We start from the raw sequence: 22,697 nt of genomic DNA, 5'->3' as shown, positions 1-22,697 counted from the left end.
AACTCTATAAATCATACTCATGGTTGTTGAGCTTCAGAAATACTCTTATAAAAGATGAAATCAAGTAAAAAAAAAAAAAAAGACTTTATTAGTGCATATCGACAACGTTCAGTGTAATATATAGTTTGGGTTGCACACTGGTTTGGATGATGACGCTTTAGTTTTCTGTGCAGTCCAGAGACGTGCTTCATGATGAGCCGCTAGCTTTGTTTAGACAGTTTTTTTTTTTTTTTCACCCCATGCATATTCAGATTGCATCTTCAGTATGATCAACGCGTTGAAGCTCAACAGAGTGAAGAATTCATCCATCCAGGGGTGAAAAACTCCTGTCACATTAGCCCTATGTGGTGTTTTCTTAATGTTTGCACCGTCATCCGGAGCGTCGGCCTGTGGAAAATGACTCCACACTGAGACGTGATGACACTGTGTCGGGCAGGACACGTTCACCCGCTGTGGAGTCGTGTTGCTGCATTCCCATCAGTGTGTCGGTGCGTCTCCAGAGCTGTCGGATTAATCCCAGTTTCATCCTGTGGAAGTCTTTTATTCAGCTCTCAAACACAATAGCAGCAGACTGAGATGATGATGAGGATGATGGAGATGAAGGAGCATGCGTCTGCACCACAAACCACAAACCTGGTCACATGCTGCCCTCTTGTGGCCATAAAGAGAAACGCCTTGATTTCTCTCTTAAACATATGAATATTATTTTTCATTTATTTTCCCATAAATTGTGTAGAAATCTCAACTTAATTGGCTCTTTTCTTCTTCTTTTTTTTTTTTTTTTGCAAAACTCCTTACCAATCAGCTCATTTTCTGCTTTTGTCTTGATTTATGTGGCATTAAAATGAGTAATTGGGGGTTTGACTGATGCAGTTTTAATTACATTCTGATATACGTTTGCTAGATTGTAGGAAATATCCTGCACATTAAAAGAAAAGGGAAGGGAAAAAAAGAACCAAAGCTTCTGTGTATCTCTGTTAAGCGTGAATCAGATGGTTTTGTATCAGAACACTTTGCTGCTCGTTTGAGTGTTTGCTGACATTTCACGGTTCCTCCCAAGTGTTTTCATCACCTCTTCTGTCAAAGGAGCTATTTCCTGGTGTTTCTCCAGAGATTCTTCTCTGATTGCCTCTCACAGATTTTCTAGAATTTCCCTTTTGAAACAACTTGGTAGGGAAAAGAAAGTTTGTGCTCGGTGTGCTGCTTTGTGAGAAAGTTCCTGAGTGATTAATGAGACTGTAAATGAAACGTGCGAATAATAGAAAACAAAAAAAAAGCTCAAGTGCAGCCTTTGTGTATGGGGTAGTGATTTCCAACCTGGGGTTTGGGATCACCTCGAGGGGGCGCCAGAGGTCACAGCTTCGTCTGCTGACATTGTCTTGGAGAATGTGCACGTTCATTTATATTGAGGAGCTTCTGCTTTCAGAACTCGAATCCTTAATAGAAGTGATCTGACAGCTTCAGGAAAAACTGAAATCACTTTTAAAGTTTCTGCTTTTTCATCTAAACATCTTTTTTCCTCCACTAAGCGGTAAATATCTGGCAGTTTCACTTTGGCCCTGTTTACACAATAACGTTTTACTGTGAAAATGGAAAACTAACGTTCTGACAGGGTTTCTTGATGATTGCTTGCTGCTTACCATGAAGAGCTGAAATTTGAATTCTATCAATCAATTAGCAGTTTCCAGTTACAGTAAATAATACTTTTTACTCTGGAATCTCTTCTTTTCTTCATAAACTGACATAAACTGTCTCTGTGATTGAAGTTGAATCAATACAAGCGGCACTTTGGTCACTGGAACTTTCATCAAATTCTAGGAACCACCACGGAAACGTTGTGCTCTTGGACAACAGCAACCGGGCTCTAGATTAAATTCCTCTCGGTTGACGGGAAGACGGTTTGAAAGGTCCGGAATATTTGGCGGTTGGGGTTTTTGCTGAGCTCGACAGATGCGACTGGACGATTACTCGCCGGATCATTTTTCAAGCTTTGCTGATTTGTGCCGTCTGTCTTTCTTTATCTTCAAGTCTTTGGCGCTTCGATCGAACGGGGGACTGGAGAACTCCTGGTGTCTCTGATGCGCTTTGCTGCGCCGGCTCACCTCGTTTCTACTTAACGAACCTCTTGAATATGTGATCAAACTCGAGGAGCTTCCGCGCTGACACATGAGCATTCAGGCCTCTTAGCATGACTTGACGAATATTTTCTCTGTTTCGTGGCGATTCCTCTTGCACGTTTCACGACGACGCCTCCCGTTCAGGAAGAGGGAAGTGAAGTCACGCAGTTGCTTAAAATGCTTTGCCCAAACGACAAACCGCGAAACAAGCTCAGCCTCCCTCCTCCCCTCGCCTCGCCCATCGTGACCCCCGTGACCCCGCATTGTTCTCTCTGTTTGATTTCAACATCATCCGCCCTGACGGTGCGCTGTGTCGTGGTTGTTGTGGTCACGAGGACTTGTCTCTGACTCTGTCTTGGTGTTTTCCTTCGCAGCAAAAAGCCAAAGAGACCTCAGAGACAGAGGCAACAGAACAACCGACTGAAACCTCTGACTCTCGCCTACGACGGGGACACGGACATGTAGTCCTCGGACCGGGCCGCTCCCACCCAGCGCTCCGCTCGCTCATCTTCACGCCATCACAAGCGAAGGAGGGGTGGGGGTGGTGGTGGGTGTGGGGGGGTGGGGGGTGGGGGGGACGGATGTTACTGGCGTGAATGGACACGTCACCGAGCGAAGAAATCACAGAAAATCCTCTTAGCAGAGACATTGGTGAGGTTTCAGCGTTTCAAGCAGAGCTGTGTTCACTTCTGTTTTCTTCTTCTTCTTTTTTTTTTTTCTTTGCCAGAGCCTTCTTGACCTCCAAAATGCCTTTTGGTTTATTTTGTTTGTTTGTTTGTTTGTTTGTATGTTTGTTTGTTTGTTTTTTCGACCTCCTCCACGTCTTTTCTTCTGCACTAACCGGCTTGTCAGAGGCACAGAAAAGACTGGCTGCTGTCGCCCAACATGGCAGCACTCGGCTCCAACTCTTTCTTTTTTCTTTTTTTTTTTTTTTTTCCCCCTCCTGCTTTCCCTAAAAATGCTGAGTAGCTGGAGGCTTAGGATGCACTGACGGTTCGTACGTTGCCAAAAGTCACCGCGGGGAAGAGGAGGAGGGGGAGGGAGAGGAAAATCTCCATAAAAAGGTTTGGATTCCTTCTTTTTTTTTTTTTTTCCCCTCAATCCTCAACTGGGGTTTTTTTTTTTGTTTTGTTTTTTTTTCAGACTCAAATCTCTTTTACAGTCTCGAACAAAAGGGAAGCATTTCTCCTTGTTTCTTTTTCTTTTTTTCTACTTGATTCAGAGGCACTCGGGCCTGTGTCTGTGGGATAAAAAAAAAAATGTCAAAAGAAAAACGTCGCATACGATGCTGACGGAGGAGCGTTTGTTGACGGAAACCACTGCCTGCCCACTTTGCCTCCACCCTTGCTTTCGTTCCAGGCGCTACATTGCACTATATTAGTGCAGCATGATATGCACATGTGACTTCTACCTTTTATTGCCATAAAACACTGCCTCTTCCACAGAGAGAGCGAGAGAACCAGAGGAAAAAGGCCTATGTCACATCCCTCCCCCCCAAAAAAAGGAAAAGGAAAACAAAAAAAAAGCAGGTGTGCAAATCCAGTAAATATGTACAGATTTGATTTCTCACGACAGTTTTTCGGTTGTAGTAAGGTACTTTTTGTGGTTTGTAGCTTTTGTCTGGTGTTTTATCACTTAATTTCTGCCCAGATGTGACTACGATATCAGCAGGCGACTGTTTTATTATTTGATTTAAAAAAAGAAAAGAAAAAAACCTGCTTTAAAAACATTATTTTTAATGAGCAAAATTCTTTTTTTTGTTTTTTTTTTTAAATACTAAAGCTATATCGTGGACAGAATTTTGCAGCAGCATATAAAGAGAGAAATTTCAATCATTTGCATCATGCAAAACCTCATTTCTGCCTTACTGACGGTAACTAACAGTCCTGTAATACAGTTTTTAATACTTGGATGGGGCAAACATCACACAACACGTGGACATGCAGACATGAGCTGAACTAAATCTTCTTTTCTGAGGTCGTGTAAAGAAATATAATCAGAGTTTTTAAAACCTTTTTCATGTAGGATCATAGGGGCTCTGTGCTTTTTTTTCACTCACACTACATGGAGATGAAATATATATATATTAAAAAAAAATACAATCTGTACAAACAAAAGTTATACAGTATGTTAATAAGAGAATAAGCTTCTGCCGAGTTTAACGTGAAAGCAAATGTGTGGAGAATGTTTACGTTTCGTTGTGGGATTTTGTAAATAAACAGCAATTTTTTTATTTTTTTGGAGAAAAAGGAAATCAAAGTATGTGTACATTTATTTTGTATTGCACAGAACAAACACAAAAAAAAATGCCAGTTTAGTTTGAATATTGCAAAGTGGGTGTATGATATTGCCGATTGTTGTTATCATGATGCAAGTTGTATGTTGTGATGACGAGAAAAAAGAAAAGAAAAAAAAATACGCAAGACGATGAAGGTTCAGACGTTTTGTACAGGTTGTTTGTATGTATGGGAAGAATTCCTGAAAAATAAACGCGGACACGGTTGTAAACACACAAACAATAAACGGATGGACTTGGGTTTTTTTTTTTTATATATATAATTTTTATGAGAATTAACCCCTTTTCACAAATGCTAAAGAATGAGGTTGCTTGTCTTCGGCATTCTTTCCAAGTGGATTCCCCAAAAAGACCCCGATTATTATAGTTAGTGGGTTTTCTGGGACAGCCGGCGCAGCACAGCCACAAACCTGATGTCAAACCATAAAGGATACTTCCAGCAGGCAGCATGACAACAACAGAGCGAGCGCTCGGCTAATCACTATTCAAACAGTCAAAAATGATTCAGCAACGGAAGTTTACAAGTTCACAGCACATGCAGATGTTAAGTTAGCATAGTGGGAGGATAACAATGGAAGAGACAACCATGTCTACAATATTTGGCTTTCAGACCCTGCGATCACTTCCTGTGCAGCACAAATGCACTGTTGCCAATTTTCAACGCTGGTGTTTTGTAATTTGTCTACAAATCTCCTGCGCAACTGCGACATTTGTTGTGGTGGTTGAGCTTGTGTGGTCCAGATATCTCCAGAGCCACGTCCTACCAGGACCGGACCGCCTGCTCCACATGGCGTCGCTGGACCTGCATCACAAACTGGCTCTTGGGACGCGGGAAGTTACCGAACTGAGGGAGAATGAGCTGGAGCTGCTGCAAGAGGGTGAAAGGTACCAACTGATGGATGGATAGAAATATTCCCAAATGGGCTCTCTCTAAATCTACAATCACACTACAGGAAATAGTGGACTAAAATCTCACTTTGTTTTCTTCAAATGTGACTTTATATGATAATCTGAAAAGCTTCAGTCCAAGTTTGTCTCTGGACTACTATTTGTATGTGGTCCATAATGGGAATGTGCTGGTTTTCAGTTCCTTCACACGAGCCTAAAGCATCCCTTTGAGGTGAATTGGGAGGTAAAATTGCCCCGAGGTGTGAATCTGAATGTGTGTGATTGTCTGTCTCTCTGCGTTTGCCCCGTGATGGATTGGTTGCTTCCTGCAACCCGAAGAAGATAAAGCAGTATAGAGGATGGATGGATGGATGGATGGACTGAATTTGTATGTAAGATATACAGAGTTGCTTGTTTCCAGGATGTACTTGACACACGATTGAAAAGATGCTGTCAATATAAAGCAGTTGCTTTGTAAGAAAATGTTTTAAAGTTACATGACACAATTTTAATTTGTTGATTAAGAAAAAAAAGGGATATTTTCTCCAGAAACCATTTATTGGATTTAACACAAAATTGAAATTTTTAGAATGAATATCCCTTTGGAATGATGCAGTTGCAGTTTTAAATCATTAAAAAAACAACCAAAAAAGGCAAAACAGACTGGTCAGGTGGAATCCCCTAAATAACCATGTTGGCGCAATGTGCCATTTTAAACCTGTCATGTACCAAACTATATTTTCCATGTATGTGACTATTGGGTTCATTGCGTGTGCGGTTTTTACAAGAAGTGTTTCCACTGCAGCAGCGGACTGAGACAATATTGTCGTTAGTATTCCGGGCCAGAAGAGGGCGCTGTTGCTTGATTTTGTAATGAAACTCGACAGACGTGTGTGCAGAGAACAACGGATGCTATCAGGGGTGACTGTCAACTATTAAACTACTGATGTTGGACGTTAAAAGTAGAATACGGACTGCGAGTCATGCCACTACAGTCCGCCATGTTTGTTAACAAGTGCATGAGCAGGAAAGAGGGAGAGAAGCGCAGTAAACAGGCTCCGTTAGCATCCCGTCGTCTCTGCAGAAGGGAATAGCGACCTTGAAAGAATCTTTCCCCCTTGGGAGCCGGGAGAAAAACTTCGCGGATACAGTGGATCCACACAGTGGTGTAAACAGACCCCATCTCCCTAGAGTGAAAAAAAGTTTTGCCATATATTTCATTGTCGTGTAAAAGGGGCCAAAACTATCAGAGGTGTAGTAAATCTCTGCAGCAGATTGGCCAATCGTGATGAATGACGTCTCCATTGAACCGTCGGAGCCAATAGGGTTGCGTGCCGCTACCCAGGTCCCGCCCACTGACACCATTGGCTAGTAACAAGGAAGTGAATTTACTGTGACGCTCTTGCCCAAGAAAAACACAAGACACGTTTTCTTTTCTTTTTTTTTTTTGCAAAGTTTTGGTCCAAAAATAAACACAGTGAACCAACTAAAACCATTTTTAATGCTCTCAAATATGACGTTCCATCACCAAGCAGCAAAGGTAAAACCAACTTTCTGTTTTTCGCTGTAAACAAGTGAAGTGAAATGGCAAGTTAATCTGTGAATATAAGACAAAAAAAACTTTAATATATGAAGACTATAATTTTTCTGAATTGTACAAGTGTTCATAGTTTTAGTTTTTAGTTTTGTACTGCTCATTCTCTTTCATCATATCCTTTCCAGTCCCTTAAACAGAAGCAAACAGGTGATTTTCGATGGACTATTTTCAGTTCCGGATTAACAAACGTATGGTAAGCCACAGGTGGGATTGGCACTAAATAAAAGGAGAGCGCTTCTCTCGCAACGCTGCAGCTCATCGATGTGTTTTTAATAGTTCTGAACATCCTCGCAGCTGTTTGTTTGTACTTCCAAGGATTTGTTGCCAAGCAGGAAACATAAATAACATCAATAGTGACTTCCTTTGAGGTGAAGCAGTCTTGGAAGGAGTCTCATGCATTGATTATTGAACCTTCATCCTTAACATGCACTCACAGGAACAATTATTGTTGAAGGACTAATCCCAGTTTCCCTATTATTTGTTGAAATACTACTTCCGTTGAAGAGGGAATGGGGTTTTTCCCACCGTCGTTTTTCCATTTCTTCCGGCGGTCATTTGGAAATTCCACACAAGCAGAATGAGAACATGAAAATGCCACACGGAGAGACCAGACTTGAACCAGAGATAGTTTAGTCTTTCAGTCAAGTACAGGCCACACATACATATAATATAGGGTGCATGACCAGCCAAACAACTATATACAGTCCATCTATGTAATACGGTAAATCTGGATCACTTAGTTTTTACTCCAAGGTGACAGATGAATGATAGAGTGAGAAAAGAGGAGAAACTCATTAAAGAAGGTCTCCCAGCAGATTAAACCTACAGCAGCTTGAATAGAAACTCCTCCCAAGTGATGCCAGCTTGTCTGAAGTTTAGGATTCATCAAATAGGGACACTGAATCCATAAACATCTCTATGAATCAATCACTTTGCAGGACTAGTTTCAACTCTTCCAATTTATATATCATCTAATATGAACGACTTGCTTCAATTTAAGGTCGTCCTGAAAAGAGACGATCACAAAAAATGAACACAATGAAGCGTATAATCAAAATGTAGACCATCCTCAGGAGTTTGAGAGTACAAACTGGAGGCATTGACTCTAAAAGTTGAGGCCATTTCCCAGACAGGAAGCATTAGGAAAAGATGTTATCGAGCTCTTTTACTGGATCTAATGATTTTAGAGGCTGACCCTCACTGCGGATTAAAAGTCTCCATATCTCTTCCTCTGCGGCTTCAATCTTGATTATTTTTGTCTTCGTTGGATTCTCAGAAGTTCGGATCAGCTCAGAACAACACTGCGTCATGCCCTTGATCGACAGCATTTTACCGTAATATAAAGTCCTGATTTTGTTGTAACATAGCCAAAGAACTGTATTAAAGCTTTACTTTTGATAGATCTATTACATTAATGATGTGAAACGAATGGAATAGAAATATCTTGTACATTAAGCTGACATTGACTAACATATGAATTAGTTTTGTTCATCTCAAAATATCAGAAATAAACAAAATAGTTAATTTCCCCACAATTTTGGTTTAGAAAAGATGAAATATTCAAATGCTTTCGATTTATTGCAATGAAATTGAAAATTTTCAAGCATTTGAAAAAAAGCAATAAATGTAATCTAATTAATTTAAGTAATAATATGAATAGACACAATATCTCAAGTCAAACTCTTTACATTTTTCATTAATAAGTGTAGAAAAAACTGACTTTTCGATCATTCTTTGAGACGTTGCTGTTATTTTGAGACAAAACAAATTAATATGTAAATAACTGCATTCAATTAAATGCATCTTGTTAAATATCTGAAAATCTTCAGGGAATTTGTGGGGACACCACAGATTAGTTTACTGTCACGGAATATTCAGTTACAGGATTGTTAAACTGAATAAAATGCATAAAAACACAAGTTTCTGTCAACAAGTGGTAAATTACTGGAGTACTGTGTATATAAGCACCTGGGAATGTTGCAAGTATTTTTTTTTAACACTACTAGTTCATGTAGTAACTTATTACATTATTGGCAAAATAATAATACGACGATGGCTTTACACTATTGGTAAGTTATGACATCATTGGTTTTATTGCATTCGATAGTAGCCAATAGTTTTTGACAGTGTAATCCAATAGAGTTGAAAAGAAATGTGTATTCTTTATTGAGAAAAGCTGCACATTTGCTTGTATTTGCAGTCAAATTGCGACATTCCAGCAGTGATATTCAGTCTTCTCTCCTCATCCGAGTCCACAGAGTGGAGGAGAAGGAGGAGAAGGAGGAGGAGGAGGAGGAGGAGGAAGGAGGAAGAAGGAGTCGCTGCAGCAGACGTCCACCAGGTGTCAGTCCTTGATGATGTTAGAAGAAAAAGTTGCTTGTGAAAAGTCTCAGACGTGAACCTCCCTTTCCCTCCCTTCTCTCTCTCTCTCTCTCTCTCTCTCTCTCTCTCTCTCTCTCTCTTCCTCCCTCCTCAGTATATAAAACATCCCCTCCACTCTTTGACTCTCAGACGTACAATCGCCCCCCCTGCTCCTCCTGAATGATCTCCAGGAGACCCGACTGCGCTCCTCCGCCTCCGGACCGCCTCCATCACTCCTTATCCCCCCTCAAGTTTGGCAGCTGATAGCGGCTCCATCGACAAGGAAGTTCCGTCTCTCTCTCTCTCTCATTCTTTCCTTCGTTCTTTTTTCACAATATTTCCCCCCCCCCTGCCGAGGACAGTTTGACATGAGGGGAGGCATGAAGATCACATGTCTGTGGGTTGGCGCCGCCGTGACGCTGTTGCTCGTCTCTCTGGTGAGTTAAATGTCATCCTGATTTGACCTTTTTCTTCTTTTTTTTAATGGGGAAAAAAAAAAACAAAAGAAGAAGAAAGATTTCACATCACTTCTGCATGATGAATGTTTGTGCCCCGGTCTGGGAGGAATATTGGCAAACAGAGACAAGTGAGTTTGAGACGGATCAAGGACCCGTGGGTGTCGGGGTCCTCCATCATCTCGGGAGGCGTCAGTATCCAGAGTAGGACAGTCGTTTCCTTTTCGCTTCCAGTCACTTTCAACACCCACAATTCACATTTCCAATTCATTACCATCTCCCTCAGCCCCGGCGCTCCAAATCCAAATCTGCATCTCCACAAATCCACCCGCTGGATATTTCTCCCTCAGCACTATCCATTCAATTCTTCCTCTTTTTTTTCTTTTTTTTCCCCTGCGTGCGTGTGTGTGCACCCCCTTTTCCTCCCCCCCCCCCCCCCCCCCCCCCCTCCTCCTTTCTTCATTCTCCCATTTACAGATGCGCTCCAATAGGAACATATTTGACAGTGCGGCGTGGAGCAGCCTGAGCCCATTATGACAAACATAGCAGAATGCTCCTAACTCCAATGCCCTGACAGTTTGTGACAACCCAATTCCTCTAATCCTCAAAGAGACAGTAACCCCTCACCCACTGATAAATCTGTCAACAAAGCAATCAAAGCCCAACAGGAGCCACTCCTCTCCTCAACACACACACACACACACACACATACACACACATACACACACACGCAGACAATCAGGGGAAGAAAAAAAAAAAGCAAAAGAAATTCCGTAAACTTAATCCCCACAAACTTGACTGGCCTTAAAAAGCTCCCGTGGTGTTATCTGTGTTTAATTTGCATAGTGATGGAAAGAAGTCAATTACTATTAATTATTCTCTACAACTTAATACCCATTATCGAATTGAATTCACCGTCTTGAAAACCATAAACTCAATTTCACAGCTGACTAAGCGCACTAATCATTCCACCACCCCCTCCCCTCCACCCCCCCCCCCCCCCCCCACCACCACCACCACAACACCACCACCCCTTGTTTTTTTTTTTGTTTTCTTTAATACAACATGGAGCCCTTTCTTGCTTCTTTGAAAGGATGCAACGATTCTTCGATTTCAGAAACAATAACATTAACGAACATGGACCCCTCCTCCTCCCCCCCCCCCCCTCCCTCCTCCCTCCTCCCCCCTTTTGTCCCAGTCCACATGCAGACATTAATCATGAGTTGAGAGCACAATAGCGGCGCGTTAGCGCCAGTTGATCTCATAGCATCATTTGACAAGAGTACGTGTGTTTTCTTTTTTCCTTTTTCCTTTTTTTTTTTCTCCACACTGGGCTGCCAAATTGCTTCGCTATGCTTTAATGGGATGATCATAATTGTTTCGTACTCGGTGCATCCTAAGCTTTCGCCCGCAGCTCCTTCAACAGATTGACAGACCCATGGGAACCTCGCAAACTTATTTTGGCCGCCTTTGAACCAAGTCGTGTGTGAAATAATATGATTATGCATTTTTCCTCTGGGTAAGTTGGAAAACTGGTGGCTAGGTCTTTCTTTTTTTTTTTCTTTCCTCCCCTCCTCATCCTCTTCCTTCTTCTTCACCCCCCCACCCCCCCCACCCCCCACTCCCCTCCATCTAATATCCCGCAGTCTGTCCGCGTACAGTATTTATCCTCCTCAGAAGTCATGGTAATAATTGTGCCCCGGCCTCTCCCGGCGCTGCTGCAGTGATAGGACTCGGCTCCATCCACCGCTGCCTGTGATGTCTTGACACACTTTGTGATTTGTCATCATCTCTGACCGCCCTCAGGTAACACTTTGATATCACCGGGAGAATATAGACCTTAAACTCTTAGTGGGCGTCAAAATGCCCCGAGCTTGATCCGTCGGGCCGCGCCGCGCCGCGCGGGGACCGCACAAGGCGGGACAAGTTTAAACGCACTGTAAATGACTATGACGACAACCCAAGTGTCCAGTTAGAGGGGGAAAAAGACTTAAACTGTCACCGTGTCTCGAGGAGAACAGGAAACGTGGATTCAACTTACTGACTTTTTCCTGCCACATAATAACATACCAACATAAATATGTTTGGAAGTCAAGAGAATTAAAATAGTTTGATTTTTTTTTTTTTTTTTTTTTGCTGTGAGGTAGACTGGCTGTCTCACACCGGAAGTGTGCAGCAGGTCTGATCCTACAACATGTCCTCCAGTCAAACTCTCACCCTTAAATAGCTCCTCCTCACACTTTAAGCTTCCTCTGGATAAGAGCATCACTTTAATGCCATAAAAAAAAATCTCAAGTTCAAAACTTGTGCATGGAAACTGAAGAGAGAAAAAAAAAAAGGATGACTTCTGGCATGTTGCAGGTGGATCCTGACCACACACACACACACACACACACACACACACACACACTCTTACAGCATCCAATCAAGGTTGCAAAGTGGCCGGCAGCCGGGCCCCTCAAATCTGCTATCAGCCGGTTGCGGCTCTCCATCCGGCTCGCCGTCCGGCCAACAGGCTGTCGCGCTCGCAAATCCTCACCCGCAGCAGCCGCCGCATTCAGGCAAATGAAAAGTGACACACACTTTCATTCTTCCCGGCTGGGTTTTGTGTACAGCCCACCGCAGAGTCATCTGGCTCCGCCGGTGCTTCTATTAAAGGTGGAATTTGTCGGGGGCCGTTCGGGGGGTCCGGCCCTTAGAATATCCCTCCCGGCTCCCGGGGGAGAGCCGAGGTTGTTTATCTCCCCGTTTCAAAGAGCGGACGCCTGCGCCTTATCACAGCCTCGCCGAAGACTAGATAGCATTTAAAGTTTGTCCAAGAGCCTGCCTATATATATATATATATAAATATAAATATATATATATATATATATATATATATATATATATATGCCTGCATCTGGCAATCTGAGAGCGGCTTCCTAAAGGACTTCTGCATACCGATGCTGTTTGTGTTATCTCGTCCACGGATTCTGCCTCACACACCGAAACGGGGAATAATGTCCTCAGACAGTTAAATAGTTTTTATTGGTGGTGGGAGTGAGCAACTTCTGCATAACAAAAGCAGGTTGTGGGGAGAGAAAAAAAAAGAAAAGTTTGAATAAACTCCCAAGTCATTAAAAGATGATTGGGAGATATGTTTAAATGGAAATGGCTCGTTTTAATCTGTGTTTGGCAAATTAATTTTTTTTTTTTTTTTTTTTTTTTCAACGCTACAGCATTCGCACAAGGCTTCAGCTGATATGATTCTCCGCATCCGTTTGAAAGCAAAAGAAGGAAAAGGGAGCCAGGATGTAACAAAACATGCTTCTCTTTGAACTGAACATTTGAAATTCATTACTGAAGCTCATTTAAAGTTTCCAGGATGATTTTACCTCCATGTAATGTCTTTAAATTTGAGTTTTAACTCTCCTCTTTTAATCTGCTGCTTTTTGCAGAAATTGCTTTTTTTGCAGATCACTTCTTTTTTATTTTTTTTGGGAGGGGGGGGATTGCTTGCCATTGATTTCCATTGATTTCTTCTTCTCTTATTGCTCCTGGATGACGTTTCCAACCTCTTACTGATGGTTATTGGCCTGAGTTGCATTATCATTGAGTTTTTTTTATGGATTTTAGCTTTTTTGTTCTTTTTCTTTTTCTTCTACTGTGAAGAATAAAGACTTGTAGGTTACACATTTGGGGATTTAGCGAGTGCATCCAGCAGGATGATGTGTGTGCACACATATTTGCACAATCTGGTCCAAACCTACAGAGACACGCTCTGAAGCCTCTGTGCCTCTTCATTGTTGTTGCTTTGCAAACAGCTTCCATTCATTTTTGGTTTTCAGTACGATTTCCCCCTTTTTCATTGTTTCTCTTGAAGATTTCAATGGGAGGTCATGTGACCTCCTGAAACGGAAAGCAACATGGCCGACACCGAGATGTTGAGATTTAGGACAGAAATGGAGCTCAATGGCTGAAAGGAAAACGATAAATCACTTGCTTCTGGGATCATTTTAATGTTGACTGGAAGAAATGATGATTATTCAACAGATTTATTCACCGACAGAGAAATGATGGTCCTAATTAGATGAAGCAGGAATGAATGGAATTCAATGGTTATAAAATTCAAGCATGGAAAACAATGACATTTCCTGGATTAAAAGGTTTTTGGATTACTTATATGAGATTATTACTAGTGTGAAGTTCAACATACTTTCTTATTCTTTCTAAGTATGTTTGCTGTTATTTTCCTTCTTTTTCTAACTTGGTGAAGAGTGATGATAATTTATCCTCGTAATAATATTAACAATAACTAAATTGTGTGTATATAAAAACTATGATATGTATCCAAGAAGCTTTTAATTGTCTGCAACGGGACTGCAAAACACAATGTACACACACACAATACTTATAAAAGCGCTAAAACAAGAACTCATACACACACATACATGCATAATCCCTTCACAACACAAGTATGTCCACATTTTTTAAACATCTATAAAAATACACACACAAAGTTGTACCAATGTACCCAGACATTCTAAAAAGGTCACAATGATTCTACTACTAGTAGAACTACTACTGGTTCATTATTATACAATCTTAGTTGTTTTAAATTCTGTAGGTAAGTCACCTTTTCTGATCTGGTCTCAAACACCAACATTTATATTCATATAAGGTTGAATGTTGAAGATTTCAGGATTTAGAATAAGATGTTTGGCTGGACAAAGGTGAAATGTAGTCTTGGGAGTTTTGGGAGGGAAAATGGCCACTTTTGAGACAGAATGTAAAAAACATTGATTAATAAACAAATCCCTTAAAGCTTGAAATGAAACCTTTGAAAATATAGGCTGCAAAAAATGTCACTAGTGAAAATGGCGTCTTTATGTCTGCTATGTTTGTAAATTTCAGTTAATCTGCATTATTTTGTTTTGTATGCATCTTGAAAATTGGAGATGCTTAAGATTAAGGTTTCATTTATAATCATCAATTTCCCCACTTGATAACCAAAGACAAAGAATTCTAACCTGCATGTAACCAATACAGGGAGGTTTTTTTATTGTGGATAACAGGATGGTCAGAACCAGCACTGATTCATGTCAAACATTAGACAACAAAATCTATTTAGTTTAGGTTTTTTGGGGGGGGGGGGGGGGATTTCACATTTTATGGCCCCTGAAAGCAGTTTAACAGGCACAACAGCGGTAGGCCGCTGATTGGTCAGACTGTATCCCATAGTAACCATCACTTTATTAATATAAAGGTAATTAACTTCCAGAATAAACCCCACCTTCAGCCACGACCAATGCAGTCAGTTTGATATTTAATAAAGCCGAATGTTTACACACTGATCTCCGTTAAAGCCAAAGTTATAAAAGTGTTGACCTTTAAGCGTCCATGTTTGTTTAGGCCTTTCCTCCACTTCCTCTCATCACTCCCAGGCTCGCTTTGTGCCTCTCCTGCATGTTTTTTTTTTTTTTTGAAGCAGAGGAGCGGTAAATCTTGGCCCCCCGAGTGTTGGTGCAGTCAGTCGGGGTGTTCTGGATATAAACGTTGCTTTAGTCAGGACTGCCTCTGATCTGCCTAATCTCCCCGGGCTGGATTACAGGTTGGGCTCTAATCCGTGAAGTGGGGGTCTCTGTGAATGTGCCTCGGAGCGCTCTAATCCAGAGACTGTCAGGTGCTTTAGATGAAAGCTAATTGCATGTCACAGTTTGGGGACCATACATAACACCGATGACAACAGGGGGAAAGAGTTTTCCACAAACAAGGAATTAGGCCTGACGATGAACCGGCTGCTTCGTAATTTTGATCATCTTGGTGGAAAATGGTGCCAAAAAAAAAAAAAGTTTCTTTTTTTTTTGTTTTGTTTTTTAAATCCCTTCAAATAGAAAAAAAAAGACACGGGTGACATCTGCTCTTTTAAAACCATTCACGACGTGAAGTTGCAGAAATTTATTTTTTTAACACGTCACTTCATTTATTCTGTGACAAAGTCATCCTAAACCTGCCTGGATTTGCATTGTTTGTTTGTTCTATTCTCCATGTGCACACACGCACACACACACGCACACGCACACACACACACACACACACACACACAGCTATCAGCCTGACAGGCATATAAACCAGCTCAAAGCATTTTCCCTTAATATCCCTTGATCTGGTGTTCGGGCCTCCGCTGAGACCCAAACCCAGTTACTGAACAGCTTTAGTAATTACTGCACTTCAAAAAAAAAAAAAAAAGATATTTCATGTGATCATTAGAGGCTCCGGTCTCTTTTTTCCACAAAGTCGAAACCAAAATGGCAATTATAAATAAATGGGCTTTACAGCCTGGATGTGTGGGCAAAGGTCATTAAGGGACCATTTGTTCATCTCCATTCAATTTTGTTAATCAGAAACGAGTGACATATTAAAAGTTTTGCCAAATAAAATTAGTCATTGACCAAATGCATTTTAACAATAAAGAGGAATTACGAGGCATGAAATCCAAGACATGGCTGAACGGTTAGAGTTTGGGGTTTACAAATGTATGAATAGGTGGTTGAGTTTTAAGAGCTATATTGTTTTAGAGTCTATTTTTCTACACCCACCCCTCCCCTTTTTACAACTCTACCCAGAGAAAACTGAGGTCCTTGTTTTTGCCCCCAAACAAGAAAGGTTAAAGGTCAGTGCTCCATCGAATCAGGGTGTAGTTCTGAACTCAGACCTAAACGTCAACAGCCACATTAAGACAAGAAAAAAAATCAGCTTCCTACCGTCTGAAAAAATATTGCAAGAATCAAAGGATTTCTGACCCAACAAGACTCTGAGGAACTTGTTCAAGCATTTATATTCAGTAAGTTGGATTATTGTAACGGTGTGTTTACAGGCCTCGGTAAAAAAAAAAAAATCAGTCAGACAGCTGCAGCTCATCCAGAACGCTGAGGGTGGAGCACATTACACCCGTGCTCCAATCCCTCCACTGGCTGCCTGTGTGCCGAAGGATTGGCTTCAAAATCTTACTTGTGGTCTCTAAAGCTTTAAATGGTCTCGGGCTTAAATACATCTCAGATTGACTTGTGGAATATAAAACCTCCAGACCTCTGAGGTCCTCAAGAAGAGGTTCAATATTAAATGTCACATCAGAGCGATTGGGAGATCCACCTCATGGAGGAGATCAAAGGAGATCAGCGTCTGTTGATGCAGTCACAAGAATAATACATTTTATTTATGAGCATTTTTTTTAAAGGCATTCAAGTGGGTATGCACAGACACCGGTATCGGGTCTTTTATATTAATGAGAATGACACATGTAAGACGGACTGTAAATTATGTTTTGCCAAAATATCAAGAGAAAGACGAGCAGAGTTAACCCGATTAGTTTAACTAACTCTGAGTCTGTGCCCCATGCTAAAGGGCTTCAGGACTCACACACTGGCGATGCTACGTAGATATAGATATACTCCCCGTGGTGGTTCGCGGCGACGCAAAGCCTTGGCGCCGTTTGCCCATGGAGTCCAAATTAGGCTTTTAGCAAGTACTCATATTGACTCTCGTTATCGGCGAGTAGCTAAAGGTTAGTACTCGTACTTACACTTGGTGTCGGGGCATCTCTACACTCGAGGTGTGATTCATGCTGTTACTCAAGGTTCATAATGAAAGAATGGATGGTGTATTTGTCGGCGTGGCAACGATCAAGACGTTCAATCTGCCAATCACCAATGAAGAAAACAGGCGGGGTCGACCATGAAAGCCCGACTCCAGTCAAATGGCCTCATTTATCAACTCCAAGGATGTTTTTCGTGTCCCAAATTTTAACTTTTGGTGAATTCATGAAACCCTGAAGCTCGGCACCTTTATCTATACAATAAAAATGGGGCCCATAATAAAGCGTTTTACTACCTCTTCACTCGAAGTGATAGACAACAAGAAAGTCTGGCGCAACCTTTGATATAAACTATCCCGAGATCAAGTGTTAAAATCCACTCATCATTATTTTGTAACATGATATATGACCCTGCAGCAAACAGCGAGTGTAAAATCTGAGTTAATGGCAGTAACTGGTGAGTTACATCATCGTCATCGTCACATCAAAATCTGCACAAACAACTCAAACAAGTACAAATCTGTAATATTGTAAAAAAAAAAGCTCAAGGAAAAAGGAAAAGGCCGAACTGTAACGTGGAAGTCAACTTTATGGCTCCCTGTCTGACAGACTATAAGCTACTGTTTCGGTGAACTTTTACATCCTAAGGAGCTTTATGTTTTAATATAATGGTGCCAATAAATCGTGAACGGGAAGTCTCCCTCATCCTTTGCACTCACTTTATCTTTGGATGATACATCACCGGGTGAGGCAACATGACAGACTTTTGTTTCCAGCCACGGACGGCGAGAGGAGGTGTTCATTAATGTGGTTTAACTGCCCCGCTGCGCCAGGAAACTGCTGAAAATTCATATTTCTCCTCAACTTCCTCACTGCAGAATTCTTTGCTCTGGAAGCCTTACTGCGTCTTTTTATTTGTAATAAAAAAAAAAAAAACTGTGGATATCAGACGAAGGCTTCGATTGGACTCTAAAACACTGTGAAGCTGCCGACCGCCATCCGCAGTGGCAGAGAGATCGCTAACGGTTCGCTCGCGCCGCGTCGTCCATCATCGAGGCCTCTTCAAAACAACTGGAGGCCATCTCTTCGAACTCCCACACTCTCTGAGCCCGATCGCTCGAGATGAGCTTCAGAGAGAGAGAGAGAGGACAGATGGAAAGTCGTTCTTACAGTGCACCAATGTCATTGGGTGAACTTTGCGAACGAGAACAAAGGGCTCCTATTCAGGAGTATCGATCGCGGGGGTGAAGGTGCGAGATGTAAACACTTCGACCAGATGGATCTGCTGTCACGTCCCACCGGCCGGCGCTACCGGACGTCACTGTCACGGCGCCTCCGTGGGAGGGGCGCGGGAAATCTTCGCTCTCTCTCATCTGTGCGATTGTTGAAGGAGAGACGCAGAATGATTCATCAATCATCCATTCAGGGCACATTCAGCAGGTAATAGTCTGCTGTTGCATCACGTCTGCGCTCCATTCATCTCGCCGCCTGGCAGGAACACCCTTAATCTTGATTAGGACGTTTCACACACTGTAAGACTCGTTTATGGTGAGAAGGCTGGACATGACACCTGCATTTGTTCTGGCAGGTTTTGAAGAGCACCTCTGTTGTCTTTTCGTTGACATTTACCACTTTTTTTAAGGAGCAGTAGTGGCCCAGTGGTTAAAGAAATGATCTTGAATGCTAGCGAGTTTGTTGGTTCTCGCTACCCAGAAGCTGTTTGCCAGAATAATTTGGTTTCTTTCACAGTGAATGTAAGAATAAACAAAATGAAGGAAACAAGTTACTTACTATATACACACATTTTTGTTCATATAAATTTCTTATTGAGGAGAGTTCAAATGAATTACACTTATTGCAAGGGTGTGAAACATGTTTAAGGTCACAAGCCACTAACATTTCATCTTGACTGGGCTGGACTGGTAAAACAATGTCATAATAAACTTTAAATTTAAACTTTAAAGTTATTTTTCATGATGAAAATGTCAATATTTTCCACAAAAACTAAACAATGACTATAAAAAATGACTAGAACCTCAACATAAAGCCAATTTTAATCCAACATTCTGGAGCAAAATACAGTAATGCTGTAAAAAAATGTCCCAAAATAGCTGTTGCACTGTGGATGTTTTTACAAACTCGCCCTGACAGCATGGCTTTCAAACTGATGTAGTTTCCATTTGCCCGACAAGGTAGTTATCTTTCGTGGCAGCATCACCGATATCTCAGCTCAGCTCTCAGTGCCGCCTTGTGTCTGCTTCTCTGAAGAAATCTGTTCAGAATATGTCTTCTTGAAACGTTTACAATTTACTTGGTGTTTTGCGGGTTGGCTTGGATCCTTTGGAAAGGTCACAGCTGCGAAAAAGTCACAAAAAAGCACAAGAAATTCTGGAGAGACGGTGGAAGGAATTTTCTGGACTAATGATATGTGTGTATAGATGGATACATACATACATACAGCTCAGTTTTAAACTATATATATAAACTTACCAGGTGTTTTTAATTATTATAATCTTTGGATTCCACCAGCTGTTGACATTAATAGCATCAGGAATGGCATTTACAGGCCCACTTTAAGATATAAAACTTTTTTTGTCTTTCTGTTTCAGAAAAGTTTCACGACTACACGGCAACTTTTTGAAAATGAGGTCCATTTACAATGGCAATGGCAAAAACCCAGATGGAGTTAGTATACCAGGCCATGAGTTGTTTGTTTCTGTAATGAAACCACACGCACAGAGAACAATACACTATAAACATTAACAATGGGAGAACTCAGACAGACGACCAAGTGAGATTATTACCGTGACTACCTTGTCCCAGGAGGACGTCGATCATGACACTCTGAACGCTGCCATTGTTCTTCTACCTCTTCTTGCATGCCCAGAAGCCGTGGTGAGCATGCGCCCGAGGATTTGCAAAAAGTGTCCTTTTCACCCGTTAACATGGCGATGGCACCCGGGTGTGTTGAAAAAAGTTTTCCATGGCGCCGAGCACCTTTGTCACGTAAACCAACCTCCAAAAACACTTGAAATCGTTGCTGTGTATTATTGGACTGATAATACATTTACTGATAATGAAAATAATAATAATACATTTTATTCATGAATGCCTTTCAGGATACCGATTTACATAAAGAAAAAGTTCCACGAGAGTTTGCAGTACATAAACATCTTTTAGCAGGAATTCATCTCAAACTGATTTTCATGAGCTTTTTCAGCCAACTCGTGTGTTTCTTTTGGGTTTTTTTCAAAAATATGTATGTTTTTCCATAAGAAATAGGTGAAAGTCAATGATTTAGTTTAATTTCAACTCTGCTAAAGAAGTGTAAATGGGCTCGTCAGTGCCGGCATTGAATTAATGTAATTTTTTCTCTGCGTCGTTTTGCTGGCTGCATCACAAATTGCCCCTGTGGGGTAATAAAGTTGACCTCGACCTTAACCATATTGTCTTCCTGTTCTTACAGGCGTCCGGTGCAGATTCACCCAGTTCCGACTTGCGAGAGAGCTCCAAATCCAAAGTGAAGACCTACTGGAGCGACAGCAGCAAGGCCTTCTCCATCAGCCGCCTGCTGTCCCAGACCCTCTACGGCAAGGAGAACTTCACGTCGCTGGATCTGAACTACGGCGAGGCGGACGCCTACTCCAAGCAGGAGCAGTGGAACTGGCTTTACAACAGCTCGGCCGGCCACGACCCCCGATCCAGGACGAAAAGGCGGCCCATCGTCAAAACCGGGAAGTTCAAGAAGATGTTCGGCTGGGGCGACTTCCACTCCAACATCAAGACGGTGAAGCTCAACCTCCTCATCACCGGTAAAATCGTGGATCACGGTAACGGCACCTTCAGCGTCTACTTCCGGCACAACTCCACCGGCCAGGGCAACGTGTCGGTGGGGCTGGTGCCTCCCACCAAAGCCGTGGAGTTCCAGGTCCACCAGCAGTTCCACCACCATCACCAGCAGCAGCAGCAGCAGCAGCAGCAGACGGCCCTGGAGACCAAAGACACCAAACTCTTCAACTGCAGGGTGGAGTACGAGAAGGTGGAGAAGGGCACCAGGAACTCACTGTGCGCTCACGACCCGTCGCAGAGCTGCCCGCAGGAGCAGACGCAGAGCCACGTGTCCTGGCTGTGCTCCAAACCCTTCAAAGTCATCTGCATCTTCATCACCTTCTACAGCACCGACTACAAGCTGGTGCAGAAGGTGTGTCCGGACTACAACTACCACAGCGACACCCCCTACCTGCCCACCGGGTGATCGCGGGCGGAGGCAGAGACACGGGCAGTCGGGTCCCCGGGCAATGTCTGATTATTCCCACCCAAAATGCAATCAAGACATTTCCGACTCGAGATGTCAACAGGCATTGTTACGACTAACATATCCTTCTGAAAAGACTGACGTTGCTCCAATGAACAGACCGAACCTGAGGTCATGATGAGAGCATTTAGGGAAGCATTTATAGGCTTGCAAATACTCACATCACATGCATAGCTGCTTACATCGAACGGAAATTCCCAAGCCGACCGTAAAAAAAAATATGCTGATTGTATTTATGTAAATATTGTGGATTCCTCACAAAGACCCGAAAACAATTTTATTAACGCTTTTCCTCCCGCTAATTTAGTTGTTTATGTTGATAGTGTATTTCCGTCTCAATCATGCTTCCTGTCTTCTTCAATCAGTCTCCGGTAATCATTGCAAACACGTAAATGTCGATGCAAATAAGAAGAACCTGTCAGTATGCATTAGCGGGCATAATGGGGGGGGAGAAGCGAGCATATTTTGAGTGGTGTTGTTTTCCCGCAGTGTTGATTGTCGGAGTGAATATACCTTCTCTGGTGTCGTCGTTGGCGTCTCGTCCCACATCCATGCATGACCCCCCCCCCCCCCCCCCCCCCCCCCAACCCGAGTGGCGTCCATCTATATTTCCACGACATCACGGCTGTCAGAAATCATCTTCATCAAGTCACGAGATACGAAAAGAGAAGACAAAAAAAAAAGAGAGAGAAGGGGTGGGGAGAAGAAAAGGTACTTCTATTTTAATTTTGTGTTGTCTGTTTGCAGTTTTAAGGCCGTGGATGACGCTCGGTAAATGGCACCAGTGGAGGGCTCTAATCAGATCAAACACGGGCTTATAAATGTCTCAATGAAATAAATAAACAATATGAAAAATACGAAATGGCACAGATACAGACGATCTTTTTATGCACTGATCTTTCTTTCTTTTTTCTCGCTGCCACATTTCCATTTTAATCATCTAAATGTTTGCTTTTTTATCTTTACAAGTTCAGTGTCAGAACTTATGAGACAAGTGGTGGAGAAATTCAAAAGGAGACACTAAATATAACTTTGGTTTTTATTAAAATGTGCGGGGTGGAAAAAAAGAAAAAAGAAAAACAAGGTCAAAACCAT

At 42.0% G+C, this 22,697-nt stretch overlaps 2 protein-coding genes across 2 annotated transcripts in view; both read left to right on the top strand.

Annotated features, from left to right (window-relative positions):
- thsd7ab (thrombospondin, type I, domain containing 7Ab) overlaps window positions 1–2,582 on the top strand; it is a gene marked incomplete at both ends in the record, with an annotated part of 208,610 nt that extends 206,028 nt beyond the window's left edge. Inside the window, one exon of the mRNA XM_080501462.1 lies at window positions 2,492–2,582. Coding sequence (XP_080357588.1) covers window positions 2,492–2,582 — 91 coding nt within the window. The remainder of the gene's footprint in view (window positions 1–2,491) is intronic.
- Window positions 2,583–5,200: 2,618 nt separating this feature from the next.
- On the top strand, window positions 5,201–22,343 carry LOC308133788 (neurexophilin-1-like; the record flags this gene model as incomplete). The annotated part of the gene is made up of 3 exons (XM_080501300.1): window positions 5,201–5,298; window positions 19,897–19,972; window positions 20,754–22,343. The coding sequence occupies 3 exons, from the start codon at window positions 5,201–5,203 to the stop codon at window positions 21,540–21,542; spliced, it is 963 nt and encodes a 320-aa protein (XP_080357426.1). The 3' UTR covers window positions 21,543–22,343.
- Between the last annotated feature and the right edge of the window lie 354 nt (window positions 22,344–22,697).

Source organism: Blennius ocellaris (genome assembly GCF_963422515.1).
Source record: "Blennius ocellaris genome assembly, chromosome: 8".
Lineage (NCBI taxonomy): Eukaryota > Metazoa > Chordata > Actinopteri > Blenniiformes > Blenniidae > Blennius > Blennius ocellaris.
The sequence above is the reverse complement of the archived record's forward strand: the minus strand, read 5'-3'. Positions and strand labels throughout refer to the sequence as shown.